The 24326-nt window shown below is 45.5% G+C and overlaps 1 protein-coding gene and 1 pseudogene across 2 annotated transcripts in view; both read left to right on the top strand.

Annotated features, from left to right (window-relative positions):
• Positions 1-24326, top strand: part of LOC126540009 (COMM domain-containing protein 8-like) — a 90805-nt gene that overhangs the window by 20969 nt on the left and 45510 nt on the right. The window contains exons 4-5 of one of the 2 annotated variants that reach the window (XM_055075785.2): positions 13331-13454; positions 13929-14032. In XM_055075785.2, coding sequence (XP_054931760.2) covers positions 13331-13454; positions 13929-13945 — 141 coding nt within the window. In that variant the 3' untranslated portion in view covers positions 13946-14032. Of the gene's footprint in view, positions 1-13330; positions 13455-13928; positions 14076-24326 lie in introns of those variants that run through there. The other variant, XM_050186830.3, reaches the window with a different exon arrangement.
• On the top strand, positions 19275-20156 carry LOC140216200 (piggyBac transposable element-derived protein 4-like; annotated as a pseudogene).

Genomic DNA, 24326 nt, shown 5'->3' with positions numbered 1-24326 from the left:
CTGCCCACAGTAAGAGTCCTTCTCTGCCACAGTTTAACAGAAAGTGAACAGCTGTGCTCGGCGAACAATCTGGCGCTATGCGCCACGGAGAGTTGGCGCTTACTTACGGGTAAGCGGGGGTGCAACATCCCATATGTTTGCATCTGGTGATAAGTGGGACCACTGGCACTTTGTTGCGAATGTGTTTAAATTAAATTATGGGGTTTTACGTGCCAAAACCACCTTCTGATTATGAGGCACGCCGTAGTCAAGGACTCCGGAAATTTTGACCACCTGGGATTCTTTAACGTGCACCTAAATCTAAGTACAGGGGTGTTTTCGCATTTCGCCCCCATCGAAATGCGGCCGCCGTGGCCGGGATTCGATCCTGCGACCTCGTACTCAGCAGCCCAACACCATAGCCACTGAGCAACCACGGCGGGTGCGCGGTGTTCAATTTCAGGCAAATATTAAAAAGCGGAGCCCACCGAAGTGTTGAGGCAAACGGTGATGATGAAATCTGGACCGAGACCGCCCGGCCGTGCACAGCGGACGCATTTCGACGGGGGCGAAATGCAAAACACCCGTTTATTTAAATTTAGGTGCATTTTAAATATATTTAGTAGCGAAGTTTGTCTTGCATTAATCCTACCTAAATCTCATTCAGACATTTATTTATGTTTATTTAAATTTAGGTGCATTTTAAAGGATCCCAGGTGGTCAAAATTAATCCTGAGTCCCCCACTACGGCGTGCCTCATAATCGTATCGCGGTTCTGGCTCTTAAGATCCCAGATTTTAAAAATTTTTTTTGGTCTGAGACCGCCACAAGCTCCATGTTATGAGCGGCTTTTTTTTTTCGTCCCGGGCGCTCATATAATGGCAGAAGACACGCTCAGGCAGTAATTTAAACATTTTCATTGTTAAAAATAGTTACGTGAAACTAAAGCAACGGTTGAGGAAGTTGAGAAAGCTAGAATACCGAGGCTGCCCCACACACAACCACAGCGGTAGCGGCGTTCGCATGCCCTCTCATGCACGGTTGCGCCTCTAGTGGCGGGCGCTGGCTCTATATGAAAGTGAGGCGGCAGTTTCGTGACCAGAAAAAAAAATGGAAGGACTCTGACTCTAGGTTAGGCAAACCAAGGGTTAGTTTCATTGACGAGACACTTGCATGACGAGAATAATTAGAAAGAATAAAATGAGCAGCTCGGTTTTGAATGGATTCGATGGTATTTTTTAGCTTTAGAGTAGAAGGGTTGAAAATGGAGCATGCATATTCGAGTTTAGGCCTCACTAAGGATTTGTACAGAAGTAACTTGACAGCTGCAGTTGCCGACGAAAAATTACGCTGTAAGAACTCAACCATGCGATTAGCGTTACCGTAAATGTAATTTATATGAATGTTCCAGGTGTAATGTGGATGTGTGTAATGTGGATACCAAGATATTTGTATGATGAAACATTTTCTACAGGTATGTTGTTAATATTGTACGTAGGAAGGGGGGTATTTCTGACAGCACAGGACAAATGCATCGCCTTATATTTATTAGAATTGAGCTTCATTTGTGATTTAGAACACCATGATGTTACTGTGCTGATGGCTGGTTGAAAAGTATCACAGTCGCCAGGGTTAGAAAGGACACGATAGAGAACACAGTCATCGGCGAATAACTTGATTGACAATTTAATTTGGTCTGGGAGGTCATTAATATAAATTCAAAATAATAATGGCCCTAGAACTGACCGTTGCGGTACACCGGAGGTTGCTCGACCAGTGGAAAAGAAACATTCGTTAGCATAAATAAATTTGAATGGTTAGACAAAGAACACTTAATCCAAGCAAGCACGTTAGGATCAATGTTGAGGTTACTTAATTTAGTTAGAAGTAATGCATGTGAAACAGTATCGAAGGCTTTGGCAAAGTCTAAAAAAATGCAGTCAATAATATCGTTAGGATCCATCGCCTGGAATAAATCATTAGTGAATGCAAAAGTTGTGTTTCGCAGGAAAAGTGTTTTCTAAATCTGTGTTGGTAGGGGGTAAAAAATAAGTGACTCGAGAAATGAAACCAGGTGTAAGTAAATTATGTGCTCCATTAATTTGCAGGGAACACTGGTTAGGGATATAGGTCTGTAATTAAGTGGGGAGTAATGATTACCAGACTTATGTACGGGAGTCACCATCCCTGCCTTCCAATCGTTCGGAAGGATGGCGGTTTGAAGTGATTGAGCAAAGATTTTGTGCAGAATTATAGATGAATAAGTAATAGTTCCCTTAAAAAATTTCGAGTTGATACCATCTACTCCAGTGCATGCAGAAACTTTTGAGGTCTGTATCAACTTTACAACGCCATCAAGGTCAGTGGTAATAGGAAACATTGGAAAATAATGTACATCAGGAAAAACAGCACTTGCGCACAGCACAGAATTCGAAAATACAGAGATGAACATGTCATTCAACACTTCACAACATATGCTACGATCAACAGGTTCGTTGTTGAGATCACACAGTTCAATGGCACTAGATTTTTACCGTTGACCACACTTCAAAATTTCTGTGGGCTGTCTTTCAAGAAAGAAGGCAACATGTGCTCATACCGTATTTACTCACATAATGATTGCACTCATGTAAAGATCGCACCCCTGAATTTTGTTGTCAAAATTCGATTTTTTTCTTTCCTGTGTAATGATCGCACCCTGAACTTGTCGCAGCGATATGTCGTGGGCCAAGTCTAGCTAATGATGATTGTGCTTACCACCTGTCAAATGCTACGCGAACGACTCTTCAAGACATACCAAGCAGTCTGCACACACCCAATATTCTTAAGCAGATGTCCCATTTCATTCCTTTCATCACTTTCCGCACTTCCATGAAAAAAAAAGCTACAGCCAAACTTGCCTCTGGTTTATTATTTGTAGGCTTCATAACGGTTTTGGTAAACAACTACAAAATAAAGGGCGCCTTTCGATTCTTCTCTTCTGCATTCGTGGGCACGCAACAAATAGCGAACGGCAACGATAGTGGCCACATTTACACTGATATGTTAGAAATGTACCCATTCATATGCCGAGGCTTGTAACGCAGCTAACATATTCACTCACCCTTAGCGGAAACATGCCGTATTAGGATAGCAGTGGTGACAAATGCCGCAGTTTCTTCAGCATGCCCGCCATGTGTTTCTATGTCACTGGGAGCTAAGCGCGCCCATCTGTTTCTGTCCCCTCAAAGTGAACATGGCTACGTTATTGTCGCAAACTTGCCGATATTAACGATATTATTCATTGCTGATACGGAAGAAACTGTGTCAGTGCACATAATGTACTCACGAGAAGAAAAATAATCGCGTTTGGCTTGCTCTGCCAGCTGCCATTTTCGTTTTGGTGCCCCGCACTGACAGCGGCAGCTGCCTGCTTGTCATCCCGCAGCAAATGCGGGATGAAAAAAGAAAATGTTTCTTTTTGTGGGAAATTTAACCCGCTGTAATAAATGATGTGGATGCAGCAGCAGCTTTTGCAAGATTCCTTTATTGCACAAAAAACGAGGGTTTATGTAGGCACGATGTATCGCTTATTGGCACACGGTTTAACACAGAAGACATGCGCACAAGATGGCCAACTCAGTCACGTCGCTCTGTTATCACACCCACGTAATGATCGCACCCCTGAATTTGCGTCAAATTTTTTTTACAAGAAAGTGTGATCATTGTGCGAGTAAATACGGTAAAATGTTTTTTTTTTTTTCCGACTCAGCTACAGCATTCTTGTAGTATCGCAGTGCTATTGTGTAGCATTCCAATGTTCATCACTGCCAGTTATTTTTGTTCGTTGGAAACTGTTTTCTTTTTGTTCAGTAAACGTTTAAGACGCCAGTTGAACCAAGGTACGCGAGAATTGGAATAAATATGTTTTTGCGGGATGTACCGGTCAATTCAGGAGTTGGTTTTTTCTTTGAATATTGACCAGTTTTCTTCAACCGATCGGGAGTGGCAACTTGGAATGTAGTCAATGATGAAAGGTTCTAGTTCGTTATTAATAGCGGCAAAATCAGCATTACTGTAATCACGAATAAATTTGGATGAGGTAACGGACGGGATGGTTAACTGCAAATTACACTGGATTATACAATGGTCGCTAATACCCGGTACGTAAGTTAGAGGCGAAACAAATTCCGGGGATGTAGTGAGGATTAAATCTAGGATATTAGCCGAGTGTGCAGAACATTGAGTAGGCATCAGAATAAACTGGTGCAGGTTAAAATCGAGGCAAAGGCTGATGGAATATTCAGAACAGCATTCTTAGGTTGAAGGGGGATCAGTATGCCAGTTAATACCAGTAAAGTTAAAGTCCCCGAGGAGCATTAATGGCGTAGAAGGGAGCCGTAAAATCTGACTATTTAAGGCATCGGGAAGGTCTGAACAAAATGCGTTAGGTGAAGAAGGGGGCCTGTAAATGACTCAAATGATGAAATTGTTGCAGTCGAAGCCTATGTGCGTGCACACTAGCTCTAACGGTGACGCAAGCTTAATGGCAGCAGTGGTAATCGAATCACAAACACTGATAAGTACACCGCCACCACACCGCACATCACGGTCATGTCGATAGAAACAGTAAACACCCTCACATTCCAAAATTTCACGCTCTTCAATTTTCCTAGAAAGCCATGTTTGCGTCAAGATAGCAATATCGGCACTGCATGTGTTGATGACAGAAGATAAAGCATCCCGCTTGTTGCATACGCTGCGAATATTTCAATACAAAAGATAAATATTTTTTGCCACCAGACCATGACTCTGCTATGTTTGTGGATTGCTAGGGCTATCAGAAGGTGTATTTAGGACAGAATTTGTTGAACGAAGTTCGTCGATGTGGATTTCGCAGACTCGATCAGTTACCGGACAGTAAACGTAAGTTTTTTTTGTCAATTTGTAGACGGTTAAGGCGTATCTTATATTTCTGTCCGCTAGCCTTTCCAAATTCCATCAGCTTTTTATGTCACAAGCGTGTGGCGGGGCAGAAGTCTTCGCTAACAGAAATGCCAGAGCCCTTGAATTTTCTTTACTCAGTGAAAAGCTTTTGCTTATGCTTTGAGGACGAGAATTTTATGATTATAGGCCGGTGTTTATTTACTGCGTAGGAACCCAGCCTGTGGGCGTGGGAAATGGCTTCATCTATTAAAGTTATCTGTAGTAAACTGGTAAGGCAGTCTCGAATTTCAGTTTCAGATTCGGACCAATTCTCAGCTAGGACGTCAGGAATTCCATAGAATGTCAGGTTGTCCCGGGGAGAGCGGTCTTCCAGCTTATCCAACCGAGAAGTTATTGCTGCAGTTTGGTCTCGCACAGCTTCCTCAAGCAAAGTGAAACCTTGTTAAACGGTAGTTGGCTGGAGCTCGGAAAAAGTATGTACTAAACAGTATTACTGTTTAACCGAAATAGCATGAGATCGACCACTTACCTGTCAAAAACGGAAATCAGAGAGAGTGCGATAAAAGGGGAAGAAAACATGGAGTATTTATTCACTTCGCGCGACAAAAGTGTTATTTTCGTCTGATGCTGCGGCGGCCTAGCAGCGACGACAGTGGCCTCAAACTTACGGAAGCTGCGAGCCAGCTTTTCAGCCAGCCCCCTCTTCTCGGCAAACACTCGCATGGCAGATTCCTTGTTGGCGTTACGTATTCTCCGTGCACGTGCGCGGTAGCGCTGCAGAAGTCGCTGGGCGGCTTTTTCATTGCGGGGTGCTGTTCTTGTCGCGACGATAGCATTCATGAGGCTGACGTAGTGCGCAGCTTCTTCCACTGTCGGGCCTGTATCGCCCGTGCTGTTGCTTTCCGTGTCGTCCTCATCACTGTCGCTAGCTGACACTTCGGCAACAACAGAGACAATGATGGCGAAAAGTCGAACCTTGTAGCAGACATCCCTTCGCAGTGGCAAAAGCGCTGCCGAGCAACTTCTTCGCATTCCAAATGCCACACACCGCAGTCAACAGCAGATTCCTGTCGCATGCCAACGCCAACTTCTTCGTGTCACGTTTGATAGCACGAACAATGTCTATTTTTTCTTCTATGCTGAGCATCCGGCGTCTTTTTTTATCTGAGCTTCGGCACAACTCGAGTTCTCGCATGCACAACGCCACAACGCTCTCTGGCACATTGCCGAAATGATGTTGATGTTGATATGGCTTCATGCGTGAACGCACAGGGTGCTTCGAGGCTGTTGTTCCGATCTCTGAGGCTTGTTGTTCTGCTGGGCCGCCCGATGGAGGCGATGCGCCGCCGTGTTTGCGCGACGAAAAGTTTAAACACTACTTGTTAACCAATACATATGCAATAAGCTGGTACGGTTTATGCGGACACAAAACGCATCATGTTCAATGACCGCTGAGTCGGGGATTTGACTGTACTACTTTTAAAATGAAACTACTCTTTAAGCGGGTACAGTTTAATGAGGTTTTACTGTACTCTCGGAAGATCATCACCATTCTGATTTGCTTCATATGATTCCACCAGGGATTCAACTGTTGCGAGCCTACTGGCTAAGTTGGAAACTTTTTCTTCTAGTTCTTGCTGATTAGCTCGGACCTCTGATAGCATCCCTATTACCTTGGTATGGCATTCGTCAGTTTTAGCCGACAAGGCGGCAATGACATCTAGAATCACCTTTTCAGAACCAGAGTTCGTTTCCACATCCCCAGCTAACATAAGGAATTTGACAACATATATTCGCTTAAAGAAATCGCCAAGAATCACCAGTGGGCCTGGGAAGAGCAGCAGACAGATTACTGGATCGCTCTGTGTGCAATGACGGGCGTTTACCAACCTGTACAAGAAACGAAAACGTCCAGCCCACTGGAGTGGCCCGATGAAGGTGTCACTCTTAAGTACATCCGGCTGACTGGTGTTGTAGGCGATGGGAATGCCCAGCCAAAGTGAGGCACAATGTACGCTGCGTCAAAGGTTGATGACGTGGTGTTTCCTCTGTAGTGTTAAACTCTCACGTAACACGGTGACAAAGTCACCACGATAGCTTCGTAAAAGGAATCCAAGTGCTGTCAGGTGCCGAGGAATGCCAGAATCAGTACGAGAAAAGAAAACGGATTTTGAAGTGGCTGCATGGCTGCTGCTCCGTCCAGCCCACTCACACACACGCATACACTTGGCTATTTGAAGCGTAATCTTTATGATGCTCTTCGAACTACTCGCAAGCTAGCGTGTTGATGCGTGTACTTGTTCGTCTTTTTTGGGTGGCCGCTTTTCACCATCTAACAAATGTTAGCACACAGTGTGGGACGTGCCTGCACGTATCGAAAGTTTCTCTAATGTTATCTATGGTTCTTTTGGCTGTCTGTTGTCACTGAACCTTGCGTAATCTTATTTCATGTACGTGCGACGCAAATGGTGTAGAACTTTCTGAATGACACACGGGCACCAGCGATTACTCTGGAACCTTCGATGACCGATGTATAAAAGCCAACACGCTTGACTTTCTGATCAGATTTCGCAGACCGCTGACTGGGTTTGCCGATGTCAGCATTCTTTAAGTGTAGCTTGTTTTTGTGGGCACAGGTTCGCCCAATAAAAGTTAGTTTCATCTTTCACAGTATTGCTACTGTGTTCTTTACCGTCACTACCACGTGACATCTGGTGGAGGTGCTGGGTAGCGATGTTTAGGACACAGCGGAGCTCACCCAAGCCATTCTGCAATACAGCCAGACAAGCCACAGGAGGACAACTGCCTACCACACACAGACGAATGGTCTTATGAAGCGCCTGAATAAGACTCTCGCTGACATGCTAGCCATGTACGTCGACGTCGAACACAAGACCCGGGATGCGATCCTGCCATACGTAATCTTCGTTTACAACACGGTGGTGCAAGACACCACACAAATTCTGCCGTTCAAGCTGGTTTACAGCAGGAACCCAACGACAACTCTCGACGCCATGCTGCCGCACGTCACTGACGAAGAGAATCTTGACGTTGCTACCTATCTCCAGCGCGCCGAAGAAGCCCGACAGCTCGCCCACCTGTGGATCAAGAACCAGCAGAGGACTGACAGCTGACACTACAACCTTCGACGACACTACGTCAAGTACCAGCCTGTCGACCGCATTTAGGTTTGCACCCCAATACGCCGATGAGGACTCACTGAGAAACTATTACGCAGCTATTTTGGACCCTACAAAATTATTCGGCGCATTGGCCCACTCGAATATGAGGTCGTACCAGACGGCATTTCGCTATCACAGCGGCACCGCTCATGACCTGAAATAGTCCATGCTGTGCGGATTAAGCCATTTATGAGCACTAACGAAGTTTGGGGCTTTACTTAGCTGAACTTTGAACTTTTTTCTAGACTGTGTTACTTGGGACTTTGCTTCTTTGTTGCTTCGTTACTTTTGTTTAATAAGTGTCCTGTTAGTTTTTAGCTCTCCTGTTTGGTTTGCAGCATCGGAACGATGCTTTTTTGAGAGGGGAGCATTGACACAGTTGTCTTTTTTGGGTAACCGCTTTTCACCATCTAACAAATGTTATCACTCAACACGGGATGCGCCCGCACGAATGGGAAGTTTCTCGAACGTTATCGATGGTTCTTTTTTCTGTCTGTTGTCGCCGAACCTTGTGTAATCTGCAGGGTGTCTACCAACCGGGAAAACTGAGAATTCTCAGGGATTTTGAATAGTCTGGAAAAACTCAGGGAAAACTCAGGTAATTTGTGCCTCTATGAGGGAAAATTAGCGGTAATTTTGCTGAAAGGGCCGAAAGTCGCGGTAATGCTGGCTTGAGTAACAAACAAGAATCGTAATGAATCGTCTTTGACGCCCTGTCGTCGGCTGGAGGAGTTTCCAGTGTAGTCAACGACCGACTTTCCGGATGGCCGATAATTTGGACGGCTTCGCGGCACCACCATGTACCCCATAGAGTCAGTGTATCAGAACGTCTGAAATTTCAGACGCAAGAACCCTTCGCCGTCTGATTTTTCAGACTTTTTGCCGTGACTGCATGTCCGAAACGGCATTAATCAAAGCCACCACCGCTGCCGTTTTGATTATGTCGCTGCCTCGAACTGGCGCTCTCGCACGCAGATCCTCTGGCAGCCATAGCCACCACTGCGGCAACGCTAGACCCAGCTGCTTCGACTTTAACTATTAAGCTTCTTGCCGTTGGGTGTCGTGTTTTTCATTGGAAGAATTCGCTGCTGTCAGCAATTGCACTGACTGGGCCTTTGTGGTCCTCTCGATTGGTTTAGAAGGTTGAAAAACATGGTGTGTTGCGTAATGCCGGTTCCCGAAAGTCAGCTTCGCCTCTTTACAGAAATATTACTTGGTGTAGCATACGCAAAAGTATTGCAGTGAAGCATAAGAGTGAGAAGGGGCTATTGCCACGGGACACAGTATGTATATCTTAATTATACACGCTAGCATCCGGTATCTCCTATTACTGTACGAGCACCGATATGCCTAATATGTGTACTGACAGGCCTTCAGAGCATTTTCTGATGTGCTTGTGGCGGTTTGAGCCCTTGAGGGCAGTAAATGACGAATTTATTTTTTCCAACTGGCCGATTTTTCGGACGTTTTCGTGACCCCTAGGGAGTTCGAAAAATCGCACGTGGACTGTGCAACTGACCAAGAAGATGCTTCAAATGGTTCGTGGGGTGAACGAGTGGCAGAAGGACTACAAGAACAGAAAGGACCTATGCATTGGGAATGAAGGGGAAAGGAAGTGTGCTGCCACCGTTTTCAAGGAGCTTGAGCTCAAAAAACAAAATGTTGGCTGATGCCGAGATGTAGGTGTCCCTCATTCAAACCAAAATAAACTCTTTAAAGCACTGAAACACAACACTCAGGCGTCGTGCATGGGCTGAGAGTATGCCAGGACAGTTGTGGTTGACTTACGAGCTGTTGAGAGAGAATCTCAATTGTGACAAAGTTCGGCCTCATTCCACTGAGCTTGCTATCAGTTGATAGAAATAGCTCATATTCGAAAATATTTCCTTCTGTATGCATCTCTTTTTTATTCGTATTTGAGGATATTCGACTTGATGTGCAATTTTTTTTCAAAGACATTTTATTTGCTGTGAGTTTTACTAACCCATCCTTTCTATTCTCTTTTTGAATAACATAAACACTACTTCTTAGTACTGAAATTGAATTAAGTATTCTTTTAATTGTTTTCATATGCTTATAGAGAGTGACAGTATCGGGCGACGTGGTTTCAGCTCGTCTTGATGTAAAACATAGTTCTGCATCACTCAGCGAATTTTGCAAATGCACTCAGGGAAAACCTTGAAAACCCAGGGAATTTGGAAACATCTTGGTAGATACCCTGAATCGCATGTATGTGCAATGCTCATGGTGTAGAACTTTCTGGATGACAGCCGGGCGCCATAGATTTCTCCGGAACCTCTGATGACTGATGTATAAAAGCCGATGCGCTTGACCCGCTGATCAGATTTCGATGACCACAAACTGTGTTCGCCACTGTCGCCATTCTTTAAGTGTAGCCTGTTTTTGTTGACATCATCATCATCATCAGCCTACTCATGTCCACTGCAGGACGAAGGCTCCTCCCTGCGATCTCCAATTACCCTTCTCCTGCACCAACCGTTTACAACTAGCACCCACAAATTTCCTAATTTCATTGCCCCGCCTAGTCTTCTGCTCTCCTTGGCTGCGCTTCCCTTCTCTTGGTACCCATTCTGTAACCCTAGGTCCAACAGTTATCTAACCTGCGCATTACGTGACCTGCCCAGCTCCAATTTTTTTTTCCTAATGGCAATTAGAATATCAGCTATACCTGTTTGCTCTGTGATCCAAACCGGTCTTTTTCTGCCTCTTAACGTTATGCCTAGCATTCTTCGTTCCATTGCTCTTTGCGCGGTCATTAACTCGTTCTCAAGCTTCTTTGTCAGTCTTCAAGTCGCTGCCCCGTATGTCAGAACCGGTAAAATGCACTGATTGCACACCTTCCTTTTTAATGATAATGGTGAGCTTCCAGTCAGGAGATGACAATGTCTGCCGTATGCAATCCATCTCATTTTTATTCTATTAATTTCCTTCTCATGGTGCGGGTTCCCTGTGATTATTAGACCTAGGTAAACATACTCCTTCACAGACTCTGGAGGCTGACTGGCCATCCTGAACTCTTGTTCCCTTGCCCAGCTATTCATCATTATCTTTCCGCATATTAATCTTCAACCCCGCTCTTACACTCTCTCTGTTAAGGTCCTCAATCATTCGTTGTAACTCGTCTGCTGTGTTGCTCAATAGAACAATGTCATCGGCAAACCAAAGATTGCTGAAATATTCGCCGTCGATCCTTACTCCTAAGCCTTCCCAGTTTAGTAGCTCGAATACTTCTTCCAAGCACGCAGTGAATAGCATTGGAGAGGTTGTGTCTCCTTGTGTGACCCCTGCCTTTATAGGTATCTTCTTACTTTTCTTGTGTAGAATTAAGCTAGCTGCGGTATCTCTGTAGATATTACCCAAAATACGTAAGCGGCCTGTACTCTTTGATTAAGTAATGCCTCTATGACTGCTGGTATCTCTACTGAATCAAATGCCTTTTCGTGATCTATGAAAGCGATATAGAGAGGCTGATTGCACTCTGCGGATTTCTCGATTACCTGATTAATTACATGGACATGATCCATTGTAGAGTGTCCCTTCTCGAAGCCAACCTGTTCCCTTAGCTGGCTGAAGTCCAGTGTTGCCCTTATTCTATTGCAAATTATCTTGGTGAATATTTTATATAATGTGGGGAATAAGCTTATGGGCCTGTAATCTTTCAATTCTTTAACGTCTCCCATTTTGTGGATTAGTATACTGTTTGCATTCCTCCGGTTTTCTGGGACCCTTGCAGTCGATAGACACATCGTATAGAGAGCCGCCAGTTTTCCAAGCATTATGTCTCCTCCATTTTTCATAAAATCGAGTGTTATTCCGTCTTCTCCTCCCGCCCTTCCTCGTTTCATGTCTTGTCAGGCCCTTCTCACCTCATCGCTAGTTCTAGGAGAAGTTTGTGTATCATGTTCATTACTGTTTCTAATGGACTCCTGATACTGTACAGGTCAGTATAGAATTCTTCCGCTGCCTTTACTATACCTTCGAGACTGGTGATGATATTACCCTGCTTATCTTTCAGTGCATAAATCTTGGTTTGCCCTATGCCAAGTTTCGTTCTCACTGATTTCAGGCTGCATCCGTTTTTTATGGGTTCTTCAGTCTTTCTCATGTTATAATTTCGAATATCACTTATTTTTGCCTTGTTGATCAGTTTTGACAGTTCCGCAAATTCTATCTTATCTCTTGAGTTGGACACATTCATTCTTTGTCGTTCCTTTATTAGGTCCTTTGTTATTTGGGAGAGCTTGCCTACTGGTTGCCTTGGTGCCTTGCCTCCCACATTAATTGCTGCCTCTGAAGCCAGCCTAGTTACGGTTTCATTCATTACCTTTATGTGATCTTCATCTCTCTGTTCTAAAGCTGCATATTTGTTTGCAAGTACCAGCCGGAATTTGTCTGCTTTTACCCTTACTGCCTTTAGGTTGTTGGCCTGTTTCTTCTTTACCATGTTAGCTCTTTCTCTATTCAAATTGATGTAAATCCTAGCCCTCACTAACCTTTGATCACTGGACTTTGCCCTACTTAACACTTCTACATCCTGCACTATGCTGGGATCAGTAGAAAGTATGAGATCAATTTCATTTCTTGTTTCACCATTAGGGCAGTGTTGCAGGTCCACTTTCTGTTGCTACGCTTCCTGAAAAAGGTGTTCATTATTCTCAGCTTATTCCTTTCCACAAATTCTACCAGCATCTCTCCTCCAGCATTCTTTGAATTGATGCCGTAGTTGCCAATCGCATGTTACCAGCCTGCTTTTTTGCCACTTTTGCTTTGCACTTTCCTTATCGCTAATTCAACATCTTCTTAAAACTGATCTACTTCATCATCATTGTGACTGGATGTTGGAGCGTAGGCTTGTACTACCTTTAATCTATACCTCTTATTAATTTTGATAACCACTACTGCTACCCTCTCATTAATGCTGTAGAATTCATCAATGTTGCCCGCTATGTGCTTATGGATTAGGAATCCTATCCCGTACTGCTTCTTATCTGGGAGACCTCTATAGCAGAGGACATGGCTATTAGTCAGCACTGTGTAAGCCTCACCAGTTCTTCTAATCTCGCTAAGGCCAATGATATCCCAAACAATGTCTGATAATTCCTCAAAAAGTCCTGCTAAGCTAGCCTTACGGGACAGAGTTCGGCTGTTAAAGGTTGCCAGTGTCAGTTTCCATTGGCGGCCTGCCCGGGTCCTGATTCTTAGCACCCTCTGCTGCGTTACAGGTCTGTTCGCCACTTTGGTTAGGTGCTCCACAGCTGCTGGGGACTGAGGGCCATGGGTTAATTGTAGGAACAATGAGGGCGGGAGTGGCCGAATACTGCACCAGGGAGGCCAATTCCTGTTCTGGTGAGGGAGTGTCTTTGTTGTAGTTTAGTGGGCCTTCACAATTTGGTTGTACCAGGATTAGTATAGCCCCACTCGCTCTTGGCATCTTTTGCCAGTGTCAGGCGTCACCCCAAGCCTGCAGGTGTAGTGTACTGGAGGAGGTCAAATTCAAGCTCACCATGGTCAGACTTTAAAAAATCGTAGAAAGATTTGAAGTTCCGGCTATCTCAACCAAGCATTCAACGTGGCTCAGTCAGACAAACCCGCAGGCGGCGAGGCTACCTTATCGCCGAAAAGTACAGCGCAGAGGGCCCTACATGCCTAAGAGATCCGTTGATTTATCCGTGATCGGCGGGTTTTGCTGATTGCCATTTTTTGCATGATATAGTGTCATTTCTCAATGGTCTTCGCATCGTGGTTCCCAAATTCATGGTTCCCACATGTCCACTGCTTTTGCATTTCGGTAGATGACACATACACTTGTGGTGTTTCCAGTTGGTGTTTGGCAGTGACACGGTGCCGAGCCTGGGTGGGCTGCCACTGGCCAACCTGAGCCTGTTTATGGGCGACGACACCGTGTGCATCGAAGTGAGCGTCGCTGAAGTCGGGCGGCTCATTGCCTCCCTCGAGGCAGCACACAAGGTAGGCATGACACCATGTTCCGGGTATCCAGGGAGACGAGTCCCTCAGCTTATCATGCGTAGCACAGGTGTCAGACGTACGATAGATCCTCTTTTGTTACGATAAAGAAAATAAAATAAACTGTGCAGTTATTTACAGGTGTGTTATAGTGATGACTCCCAAGGTTACACATTGTAACAAAAGTAAAGCATATAAATACTGACACAGTGAACTTAGGAAGTCTGTTCAAAGTTTTTACCATACTTGAGTCATTTTGGTAGCCTTGGTAGCCTCAGTGGCCTCCTCGGTGCTGGTGTTTGCGGCAAACTGTCACGTACATCCGCGGCTGCCATATCACTATTATTTGGCGCTGAGCAAATGCTGAGCACTCGGGTTCTGCGTTGTTGCCATTGCGAATGAAGTCACGTTGGAAGGCTTCCCCGGTCAGTAGCAAGTGTTTGTGATTGTGCCAAAGGGTTTTGCGCAATGAAATGGCATGGCCTTGGGTATGTTGACAGTGTCATAACCTGTGCTTTCGTGGCCCACGTGCCGGTCTGGATTTGCACGACATTGCTTTCGTGGGGTGCTCCTAGCGACCGCGCAGCGGTTTGAAGCTGACGATGCTAGATGACTCGGTGGGCGGGTCCACATTGGTAGTCAGGCAGCAGGGACCGTAGTTGGTGACCCTGGAGGATCTCTGCCGGCGCCCCTCCACACTCCACAGGAGGGGCCCTGTAAGCCAAAAATGCCAACCAGAAATCTTGTCAAGCTTTGGTAATTTTCTTTAGCAGCCTCTTCACCACCTATACTCCCTCTTCAGATAGCCTATTTGAGTGCAGAAATCCCGGACTTCAGGTAACGTATTTGAACTCATTAGTGTGCGAAAATGAGGCAAATTCTCTACTAGAAAACTAAGGACCATTGTCTAAGGGAACCTCCATTGGTATGCCATAACGAGCAAAGATAGCGCTAGTTGCGTCAGTGGCAGTTCTGGCTGTAGTGTCTTGGAGGCATTCTACTTCTGGGAAGTCGGATACGGTGTCATAGACGCACACGTAAGACTCGCTGCTGTAGTGAAAGATGTTGATTCCTACACAATACCAAGGCTGGTCTGGAGCGGGACGCATCATAAATGGCTTCTTCATTTGGTTATATGCATACTTTTTGCATGCAGGACACTTCCAAGCGAACACCTCAATTTCCGAGCTCATGTGAGGACAGAAGACGAGACAACGAGCCTAAATGACCTTCGCGAATCCTCTTCAGAGCGTCTTGCCTCATACTGCTTTGCGTTATGATCTGGCACCCCTTGAACAGGGCACCTTTAACATGAGAAAGCTCGGATGAAAAGGGTTTTAATGGACCATTTATTGATTCACCCACACATTTCCATGTTTCGTCACTGAGAAGTGAAGATACTGCACTTATGGCGTGCACTTCTACGTCATCAGTGCTAACAGCAACAGTGCACCCATTAGTGGGTGCTCGAGACAGCATGTCCGAGAACACGAGCTGCTTCCCTGGAACGAAATGCAGGTCGAAGTCATATCTAAGCAATTGCATAAAAGAGCGCTGTAGCCTAGGTGGCATGTCACTGATCACTTTCTTACATATACTAGCAATCAAAGGGCGATGGTCAGTTTCAATGGCAACCTTGTGGTCGTACACAATATGGTCGAATTTTTCGCATCCAAATGTAGTGGCCACTGTTTCTTTTTCTATTTGTGAGTAACATTTTTCCATTTCTGAAAGTGTTCTTGACCTGTACGCGACAGGTTTCCATGTGCCGTTGTGGCTCCGCAAGAGTGCGGCACCTATTCTATGCCACTGCGTGACGCATCACACGAGAACTTTTGTTTCTCTTGCTGGATTGAAACCGACAGCAATGGTTCACTACCCAAACTGTGGCATATTTGATGCCACTCTTCTGCGCGGTTTGGTGTCCATCCAAACACTGCATAGTTGATTATGCTGCGCAGAAGCTTCGTTCTTTCTGTCATTGTTGGAATAAACTTGCCGAAATAATTTACAGCACCAAGCATTCTCTGTGTGGCTTGTTTGTCACGTGGCTCTGGAATATGCAGCATAGACTGAACGAAGGAAGGACTCGGCCCGATGCCTTCTGCAGAAATTATGTCCCCTAGAAAGTCTGTTTGGCGACTCCAACAACGCATTTGTCTGGGTTGAACGTTAGCCTCACTTTTTCTGCAGTCTTTGGCACCAACCTCAGTCTATTGTCATGCTCTTGCCTTAATGAGCCCCAATCTAGTATTTTATTGACATATACTTTTCTTCCTTGTAGAGTCTCAAAAATGTAATTTAGGGCCTTTTGGAATGCAGTTGCCGACAGCTTTTTGGACTCCAAAAATTTGGACTTGATGGACATTCCGGACTTCACAAGTGCACTGTAATGCACTTCATAATGCATTTTCGCAACCGATTCTTTTGACGAATTTAGGCCCTAAAGTTTGATTTTCCAGACTAAATCGCTCGTTCCGAGCCATGCTTCCCGATATTGAAGGCTGCCATATTGGATTTTCTGCTTCCTTAGCCAGGCTTCACTCCATGTGGCCCGCTCTATGGCCGTTAAGATTGGGAGGAGTTCGTCATCCTCCCATCTCGGAGCCCATGCCCGCTCTTCTTTGACTGACAAAACGTTCCAGGGGACGCCACTTTATTTTTTTCTCTGTTATTTTGGTCAGCACTGTCATCGTAATCACTTCACGTGGGAGTGGTGTGTCCGCACATGGTGCACGTGGTGTGTCCGCAGAGCGGGTGTCTTTCGCAAAAGTTGTCACATCTTCTTGCGTGTGCTCATGCGGCTTCGCATTTGTGTGCACGGTGCCACCTGTGCCTTCAGGAAAGCTAAGTGGTGTGAAGAAACATTGCTCGTTTCTTCAATCCGTTTTGGCGGAGATCGCCAATGCAGTGATGCTCTTGTTGACTGTACACGGAGACGGCGTAAGTCTTGCGCAAATCCAAGGAAATCTGATCGCCTGCAAGCGTAGTATAAGGCAGGACATTACCAGAGATTCTTTTAAGCCGCTCTAAGCTTAATAAATTTTTTTTTTTGGCTGAACAAATTTTTCGGACTGTTTTTCGGACAAATTTTTCGGACTTAATTTCGTTCCCCGCGAGGTCCAGAAAATCGGTTGGCGACTGTACTTCTCATGCTGCCCAAAGGCAATTTCAGAAAATGGCACCGACTGAAAGGCGTCGTGAAAGGGCAGAGTCTCCAAGTTTCATTGTGCAGCGGAATCTGGTAGAACCCTGAATTAGCACCTAGGCACGTGAACACTTTAGCTCCAATGGGCTCAGACTCAATGTCCTCTCGCCTTGGCATTGCGAAGTGTTCCCGTTTAATGGGTTTGATTATATTATGCGGGTCTATGCACATGCATAGTTTAATGTCTTTTTTTATGCACCATGCAAGAAGACCCACCCATTCTGTAGGCCCTTTGGTGAATATGCTTTCTTGCTCCAGCTGCTTTCGAAGCTGTTCCTTCAAGGCCAGTGGTACTTGACGCTCCAGTTGGGCAACTGAAAGCGCTCCGCCATGCAGTACCATGCAGCAGTGGTGCTGGATACAGCCTATGCCAGAAAAAAGGTGGCGAAATTCATTCACAACATTTCCTGAACTGCCTTGTGATCATCCTGGCTCGTTCGTTCGCTCTTTGCTACCGTTGGCATCAAAAAAGCCAAATGTATTGCGATAATTGTGTACTCGGTTCTGCTGACCGTAATAGGTGCTTTATTAAGAGCCCCATGCGGTCATGTCGTAAGCATCATGAGTCTCGGATCTGACGACCAGCTAGCTAGACCGACTGTCTCCAAGCGATCATCCTGGCTCGCTTATTTGCTCTTAGCTACCGTCGGCGTCAACAAGATCAAATCTATTGTGATAATTGTGTACATGTTGTGCTGACCAGTATAGACTCTTTATTAACCCATTCGCTTCCAAAGACAGTGATCCGCTCGCCGCTTTTGTCAAGGCCAAAGTGCGATAAGCCGGCGGTTTGCTGGCCTCCGGAAAAAGCACTTTTCTTTAAGAGGCCCCGGTAGAAGACGCTTCCCTCTACACTGTTGCTGGGTTGTTTCATCTTTTTCACGCCAGATGGACATAGTTGTCTACTATTTTTGAGCTTGGTTGTTTGCAAAAATAACGAAGTTCGCAGTTCCGCTTTCTTTGCCGAGTCATTCGCTGTGCCTGAAGCATGGCATCGCGAAAAAAGAAAGCTCTCACGTGTGAGGAAATTCTCGAGATGGTGTTTCAAAGTGATGATGAAAGTGACTGGTGATGATCCAGAAGCTATCTCAGACCAAGAAAGTAGCTGCGATGAGAGTGACGGTGATAATGGCAGGGATTGTGAAAGTGATGTGTGTGTATCTTAAGGCACTCCTGTCTCTTCCCTGCCACCTTCAAAAAATCCAAGAAATGATTGACAGTGGGAGGAAAAATACAGTTCAGATAATGTCACTAAATTGTCTTTTAGCGGAAGTCCTGCAGTCAAGCGAGCGATCGAGCTGAACGTAGTTGAGAGTCCCAGTGCTTTGGGTTTGTTCAACGCTCCCCTCGGAGATGATTTTTGGGACATGATTGCAAGGCACACCAATGCTTATGCAAGGGAGACACAGGCTTCCAAGCGATACCGGGCGGGAGGGGGGGGGGGGGATGAAAGCTTATTTTGTGCTATGTGTACTTATGAGCCAGGTAAAAAAGAGAAGCGTCCAGCATGTTGGTCACAAACAAGTGTGATCAGCACACCATTGTTTGTGATGCCCAGGCTACGTTTCTGGGCGCTCTCCCAACATCTCCGTGACAAAACCTTGCAGCAACTGATGTCAAGCTGGGGAGGCTACGAGCTGTACTGAACTCTATCAAGTCCATAGGTAGTGTCTACTCTCCAGAAGAAGGTCTCACTGTGGATGAGAGCTTGATGAAATTTCGTGGTCGTCTCGCATACATGCAGTTCTACCCCTCAAAACAAGCCCGTTTTGGCATGAAGCTTTATAAGCTGTATGAGTCTGCTAGTGGTTACTGCCTGAACTTCTCTGTCTATACAGAAAAAAGTGAGCAAACTACTGCTACCGTTGGAATGTTGTGTAGAGAGGTCGCCATCATGAACCTTGTTGGCGATCGTCTCGCCGATGGTCCTTTTCCTTCACATAAACCAAGCAGGATCAAACACTGTGGGTGCCGTTAGGGTGCACCGTAAAAACATGCCCAAGGAGCTAAAACAGATGCTCAAAAAAGGGGAGTACAAGACCTTCTTGCAAGGCATTATGGCCTTGACATGGCAGGACAAGAAGCCTCTCAACATGCTCTCAACACAGCCAATGTGACTGACACCGGCAAGAAAAACCGCCAGAATCACCTGCCTGTTTTGAAGCCCCAGGTTGTGCAGGACTACAACCGTGGAATGGGAGGTGTGGATTGGGAAGATCAACAGCTTGCTTCTTTTCCTATAATGCGAAGGTATGCAAAAGGATACAAGAAGATATTTTTTACATCATGGACATTGCTGTTCATAACAGCTACATCCTATCAGCCAAGATACCAGGAAAGCGAGTGAGCTGTACGGACTGGAAAGTCCACCTGGCAGAACAACTGATCAAAAAGACTGTGTTGCCGGGATACCAGGGACAAGGCAAATTGCCTGTTGGTGCATCACCGATGTGGCTTGAGACCTGTGAGTGAGCTCCCTTACCTTGTCAGATTCCGCCGAACACAATCAAGCAAAATCCATCCAGATAATGTCATATTGTAAAGCCCAGAGGAAGAAGAGCGAGAGCTAGTGGGAGTGTGAGAAATGTGGAGTGGCACTTCGCATGCCTGTCTGCTTTAAGGCTTTCCACGCTCGTGCAGTGCTTTTGGAAGACATTCCCAAACAAAATAAAACGAAAATGGTTCACGTGGGAGGTAATAGCCGGAGTTATGGAGGTTTCTTTACGATGCCATATACGGCAGTCCATCGTGGCAAAAGTTGCATGATGCAGCTTGTGGCAACAGGCGTCGAAGCCATGAAAGCAAATGGGTTAAGAGCTCCATGCGGTCGTGTTGCAAGTGTCACCAGCCTTGCTTCCCCAGGCGAAGTGACCTAGGCTTGCCGGCTGCTAGCCATCGGTGCTTGTCAGCGGAGCCCACACTGCAGGTGGCCTTGTGAAAAATTTGCTGCTCGCATAGTCTTATTGGCATCGTTTGTGTAAAATGCAAGAGCTGGGAAATAAATTTTATTCTTCCTTCAAACAAATCTCGCAGCACCAGCGACATTATTGTGAGGGGCATACCGTAGTGTAAAACTGATGAACAAAGTTTTGGCTCACAACCTCAGCTGGTAACAAATTCCACTCCGATCTGGTCCGTGGAAAGGAAGAATATTTTTAAAAATTTGTCCTTGGCAGATCATCATCATCATCGTCATCATCATCATCAGCCTAGTTACGCCCACTGCAGGGCAAAGGCCTCTCCCATACTTCTCCAACTACCCCGGTCATGTACTAATTGTGGCCATGTTGTCCCTGAAAACGTCTTAATGTCATCCGCCCACCTAACTTTCTACCGCCCCCTGCTACGCTTCCCTTCCCTTGGAATCCAGTCCGTAACCCTTAATGACCATCGGTTATCTTCCCTCCTCATTACATGTCCGGCCCCTGCCCATTTCTTTTTCTTGATTTCAACTAAGATGTCATTTACCCGCGTTTGTTCCCTCACCCAATCTGCTCTTTTCTTATCCCTTAACGTTACACCCATCATTCTTCCTTCCATAGCTCGTTGTGTCGTCCTCAATTTCAGCAGAACCCTTTTCGTAAGCCTCCAGGTTTCTGCGCCATACGTGAGTAGTGGTAACACACAGTTGTTATACACTTTCCTCTTGAGGGATAGCGGCAACCTGCTGTTCATGATTTGAGAATGCCTGCCAAACGCACCCTAGCCCATTCTTATTCTTCTGGTTATTTCAGTCTCATGATCCGGATCCGTGGTCACTACCTGCCCTAAGTAGATGTATTCCCTTACCACTTCCAGTGCCTCGCTACCTATCGTAAACTGCTGTTCTCTTCCGAGACTGTTAAACATTACTTTAGTTTTCTGCAGATTAATTTTCAGACCCACCCTTCTGCTTTGCCTCTCCAGGTCAGTGAGCATGCATTGCAATTGGTCTCCTGAGTTACTAAGCAAGGCAATATCATCAGCGAATCGCAAGTTGCTAAGGTATTCTCCATCAACTTCTATCCCCAATTCTTCCACTTCAGGTCTCTGAATACCTCCTGTAAACACGCTGTGAATAGCATCGGAGAGATCGTATCTCCCTGCCTGACGCCTTTCTTTATTGGGATTTTGTTGCTTTCTTTATGGAGGACTACGGTGGCTGTGGAGGCACTATAGATATCTTCCAGCATTTTTACATATGGCTCATCTACACCCTGATTCCGTAATGCCTTCACGACTGCTGAGGTTTCGACTGAATCAAACGCTTTTTCGTAATCAATGAAGGCTATATATAAGGGTTGGTTATATTCCGCATATTTCTCTATCACCTGATTCATAGTGTGAATATGGCCTATTGTTGAGTAGCCTTTACGGAATCCTGCCTGGTCCTTTGGTTGACAGAAGTCTAAGGTATTCCTGATTCTATTTGCGATTACCTTAGTAAATACTTTGTAGGCAACGGACAGTAAGCTGATCGGTCTATAATTTTTCAAGTCTTTGGCGTCCCCTTTCTTATGGATTAGGATTATGTTAGCGTTATTCCAAGATTCCGGTACGTTCGAGGTCATGAGGCATTGCGTATATATAGGGTGGCCAGTCTTTCTAGGACAGTGTTCCCATCATCCTTTAGATGGTGGGAGTTCCCAGTTCCTCTAGACTATTCTCTCTCACCTTATCATCGTGGGTGTTACTGGTACTGTATAAATCTCTATAGAACTCCTCAGCCACTTGAACTATCTCATCCATATTAGTAACGATATTGCCGGCTTTGTCTCTTAACGCATACATCTGATTCTTGCCTATTCCTAGTTTTTTCTTCACTGCTTTTAAACTTCCTCCGTTCCTGAGAGCCTGTTCAATTCTATCCATATTATACTTCCTTGTGTCAGCTGTCTTACGCTTGTTGATTAACTTTGAAAGTTCTGCCAGTTCTATTCTAGCTGTAGGGTTAGAGGCTTTCATACATTGGCGTTTCTTGATCAGATCTTTCGTCTCCTGCGATAGCTTACTGGTATCCTGTCTAACGGAGTTACCACCGACTTCTATTGCACACTCCTTAATGATGCCCACAAGATTGTCGTTCATTGCTTCAACACTAAGGTCCTGTTCCTGAGTTAAAGCCGAATACCTGTTCTGTAGCTTGATCTGGAATTCCTCTATTTTCCCTCTTACCGCTAACTCATTGATTGGCTTCTTATGTACCAGTTTCTTCTGTTCCCTTCTCAAGTCAAGGCTAATTCGAGTTCTTACCATCCTATGGTCACTGCAGCGCACCTTGCCGCGCACGTCTACATCTTGTATGATGCCAGGGTTCGCACGGTGTATGAAGTCGATTTCGTTTCTAGTCTCACCATTCGGGCTCCTCCATGTCCACTTTTGGCTAACCCGCTTGCGGAGAAAGGTATTCATTATCCACATATTATTCTGTTCTGCAAACTCTACTAATAACTCTCCTCTGCTATTCCTAGAGCCTATGCCATATTCCACCACTGACTTGTCTCCAGCCTACTTCTTGCCTACCTTGCTATTGAAGTCGCCCATCAGTATAGTGTATATTGTTTTAACTCTACCCATCGCCGATTCCACGTCTTCATAGAAGCTATCGACTTCCTGGTCATCATGATTGGATGTAAGGGCGTAGACCTGTACAACCTTCATCTTGCACCTCTTATTAAGTTTCACAACAAGACCTGCCACCCTCTCGTTAATGCTATAGACTTCATGTATGTTACTAGCTATATCCTTATTAATCAGGAATCCGACTCCCAGTTCTCGTCTCTCCGCTGAGCCCCGGTAGCACAGTACGTGCCCTCTTTTTAGCACTGTATATGCTTCTTTTGTCCTCCTATCCTCACTGAGCCCTATTATATCCCATTTACTACCCTCTAATTCCTCCAATAACACTGCTAGACTCGCCTCACTAGATAACATTCTAGCGTTAAACGTTGCCACATTCAGATTACAATGGCGGCCTGTCCGGAGCCAGGTATTCTTAGCACCCTCTGCAGCGTCACAGATCTGACCGCCGCCGTGGTCAGTTGCTTCGCGGCTGCTGGGGACTGAGGGCCGGGGTTCGATTGTTGTATTCATATAGGAGGTTGTGGCCAAGTACTGCACCAGGGTGGCCAATCCTGCTCTGGTGAGAGAGTGCATTACCGGTTCTGGTCACCGGGATTAGGCCGCACTCCAGGCCTGTTTGTGCAATTTTCTCAACACACGGTTTTCTTTTTTTTTTTTTATTTTCCGGTGGAGAATTGCGCGGCACCGGGATTTGAATCACGGTCCTCTTGCACGGGAGGCAGATACTCTACTGCCCCCGCAGGAGTCAAATTAAAAATTTAATTATGGGGTTTTACGTGCCAAAACTACTTTCTGATTATGAGGCATGCTGTAATGGAGGACTCCGGAAATTTCGACCACCTGGGGTTCTTTAATGTGCACCTAAATCTAAGTACAAGGGTGTTTTCGCATTTCGCCCCCATCGAAATGCGGCCGCCGTGGCGGGGGTTCGATCCCGCGACCTCGTGCTCAGCAGTCTAACACCATAGCCACTGAGCAACCACGGCGGGTCCCACAGGAGTTGTACGCCTCATTTAAATTACAGTGGTGCCTTATTTGGTCAGTCAAGGTGGACCAATCTGAGCTCGGTTATACCGCACGGATGGCACTCGGCTAGAGAACCTGGTATTTATGACCTGCACATGTGTGGCCATACATAATTGAGGATATATATATATATATATATATATATATTGTTCTTTTTTTTAGGAGGGTTCCCGTAGAGTGATAAACTAAAAGAAAAGACATTAAAAAGGGGGAAGAAAAAAGAAAAAAAAAAGGAAGGGAACAGGTGATTTGAACTCGTGACCCTTGGATTTTGCCCGGAAAGATAGCTCAGTTGGTTGGTTCGTCAGGCCCCAGGTTACTTTGAAGCACCATAGCTCCTGCTCCGAGCCTCATACTTGCGTGAAAAGGGACTGATGTTTGTTGGAAGGCATACTTTTTTGGAGAAATGGCCGCCCGTGGAGAAGAGCGAACTCGAGCGGCTTTAGAGACTAGGAAAA

This window comes from Dermacentor andersoni, chromosome 2 (assembly GCF_023375885.2).
Source record: "Dermacentor andersoni chromosome 2, qqDerAnde1_hic_scaffold, whole genome shotgun sequence".
NCBI lineage: Eukaryota > Metazoa > Arthropoda > Arachnida > Ixodida > Ixodidae > Dermacentor > Dermacentor andersoni.
Note: the sequence above shows the minus strand (reverse complement) of the source record. Positions and strands in the feature narration are given on the sequence as shown.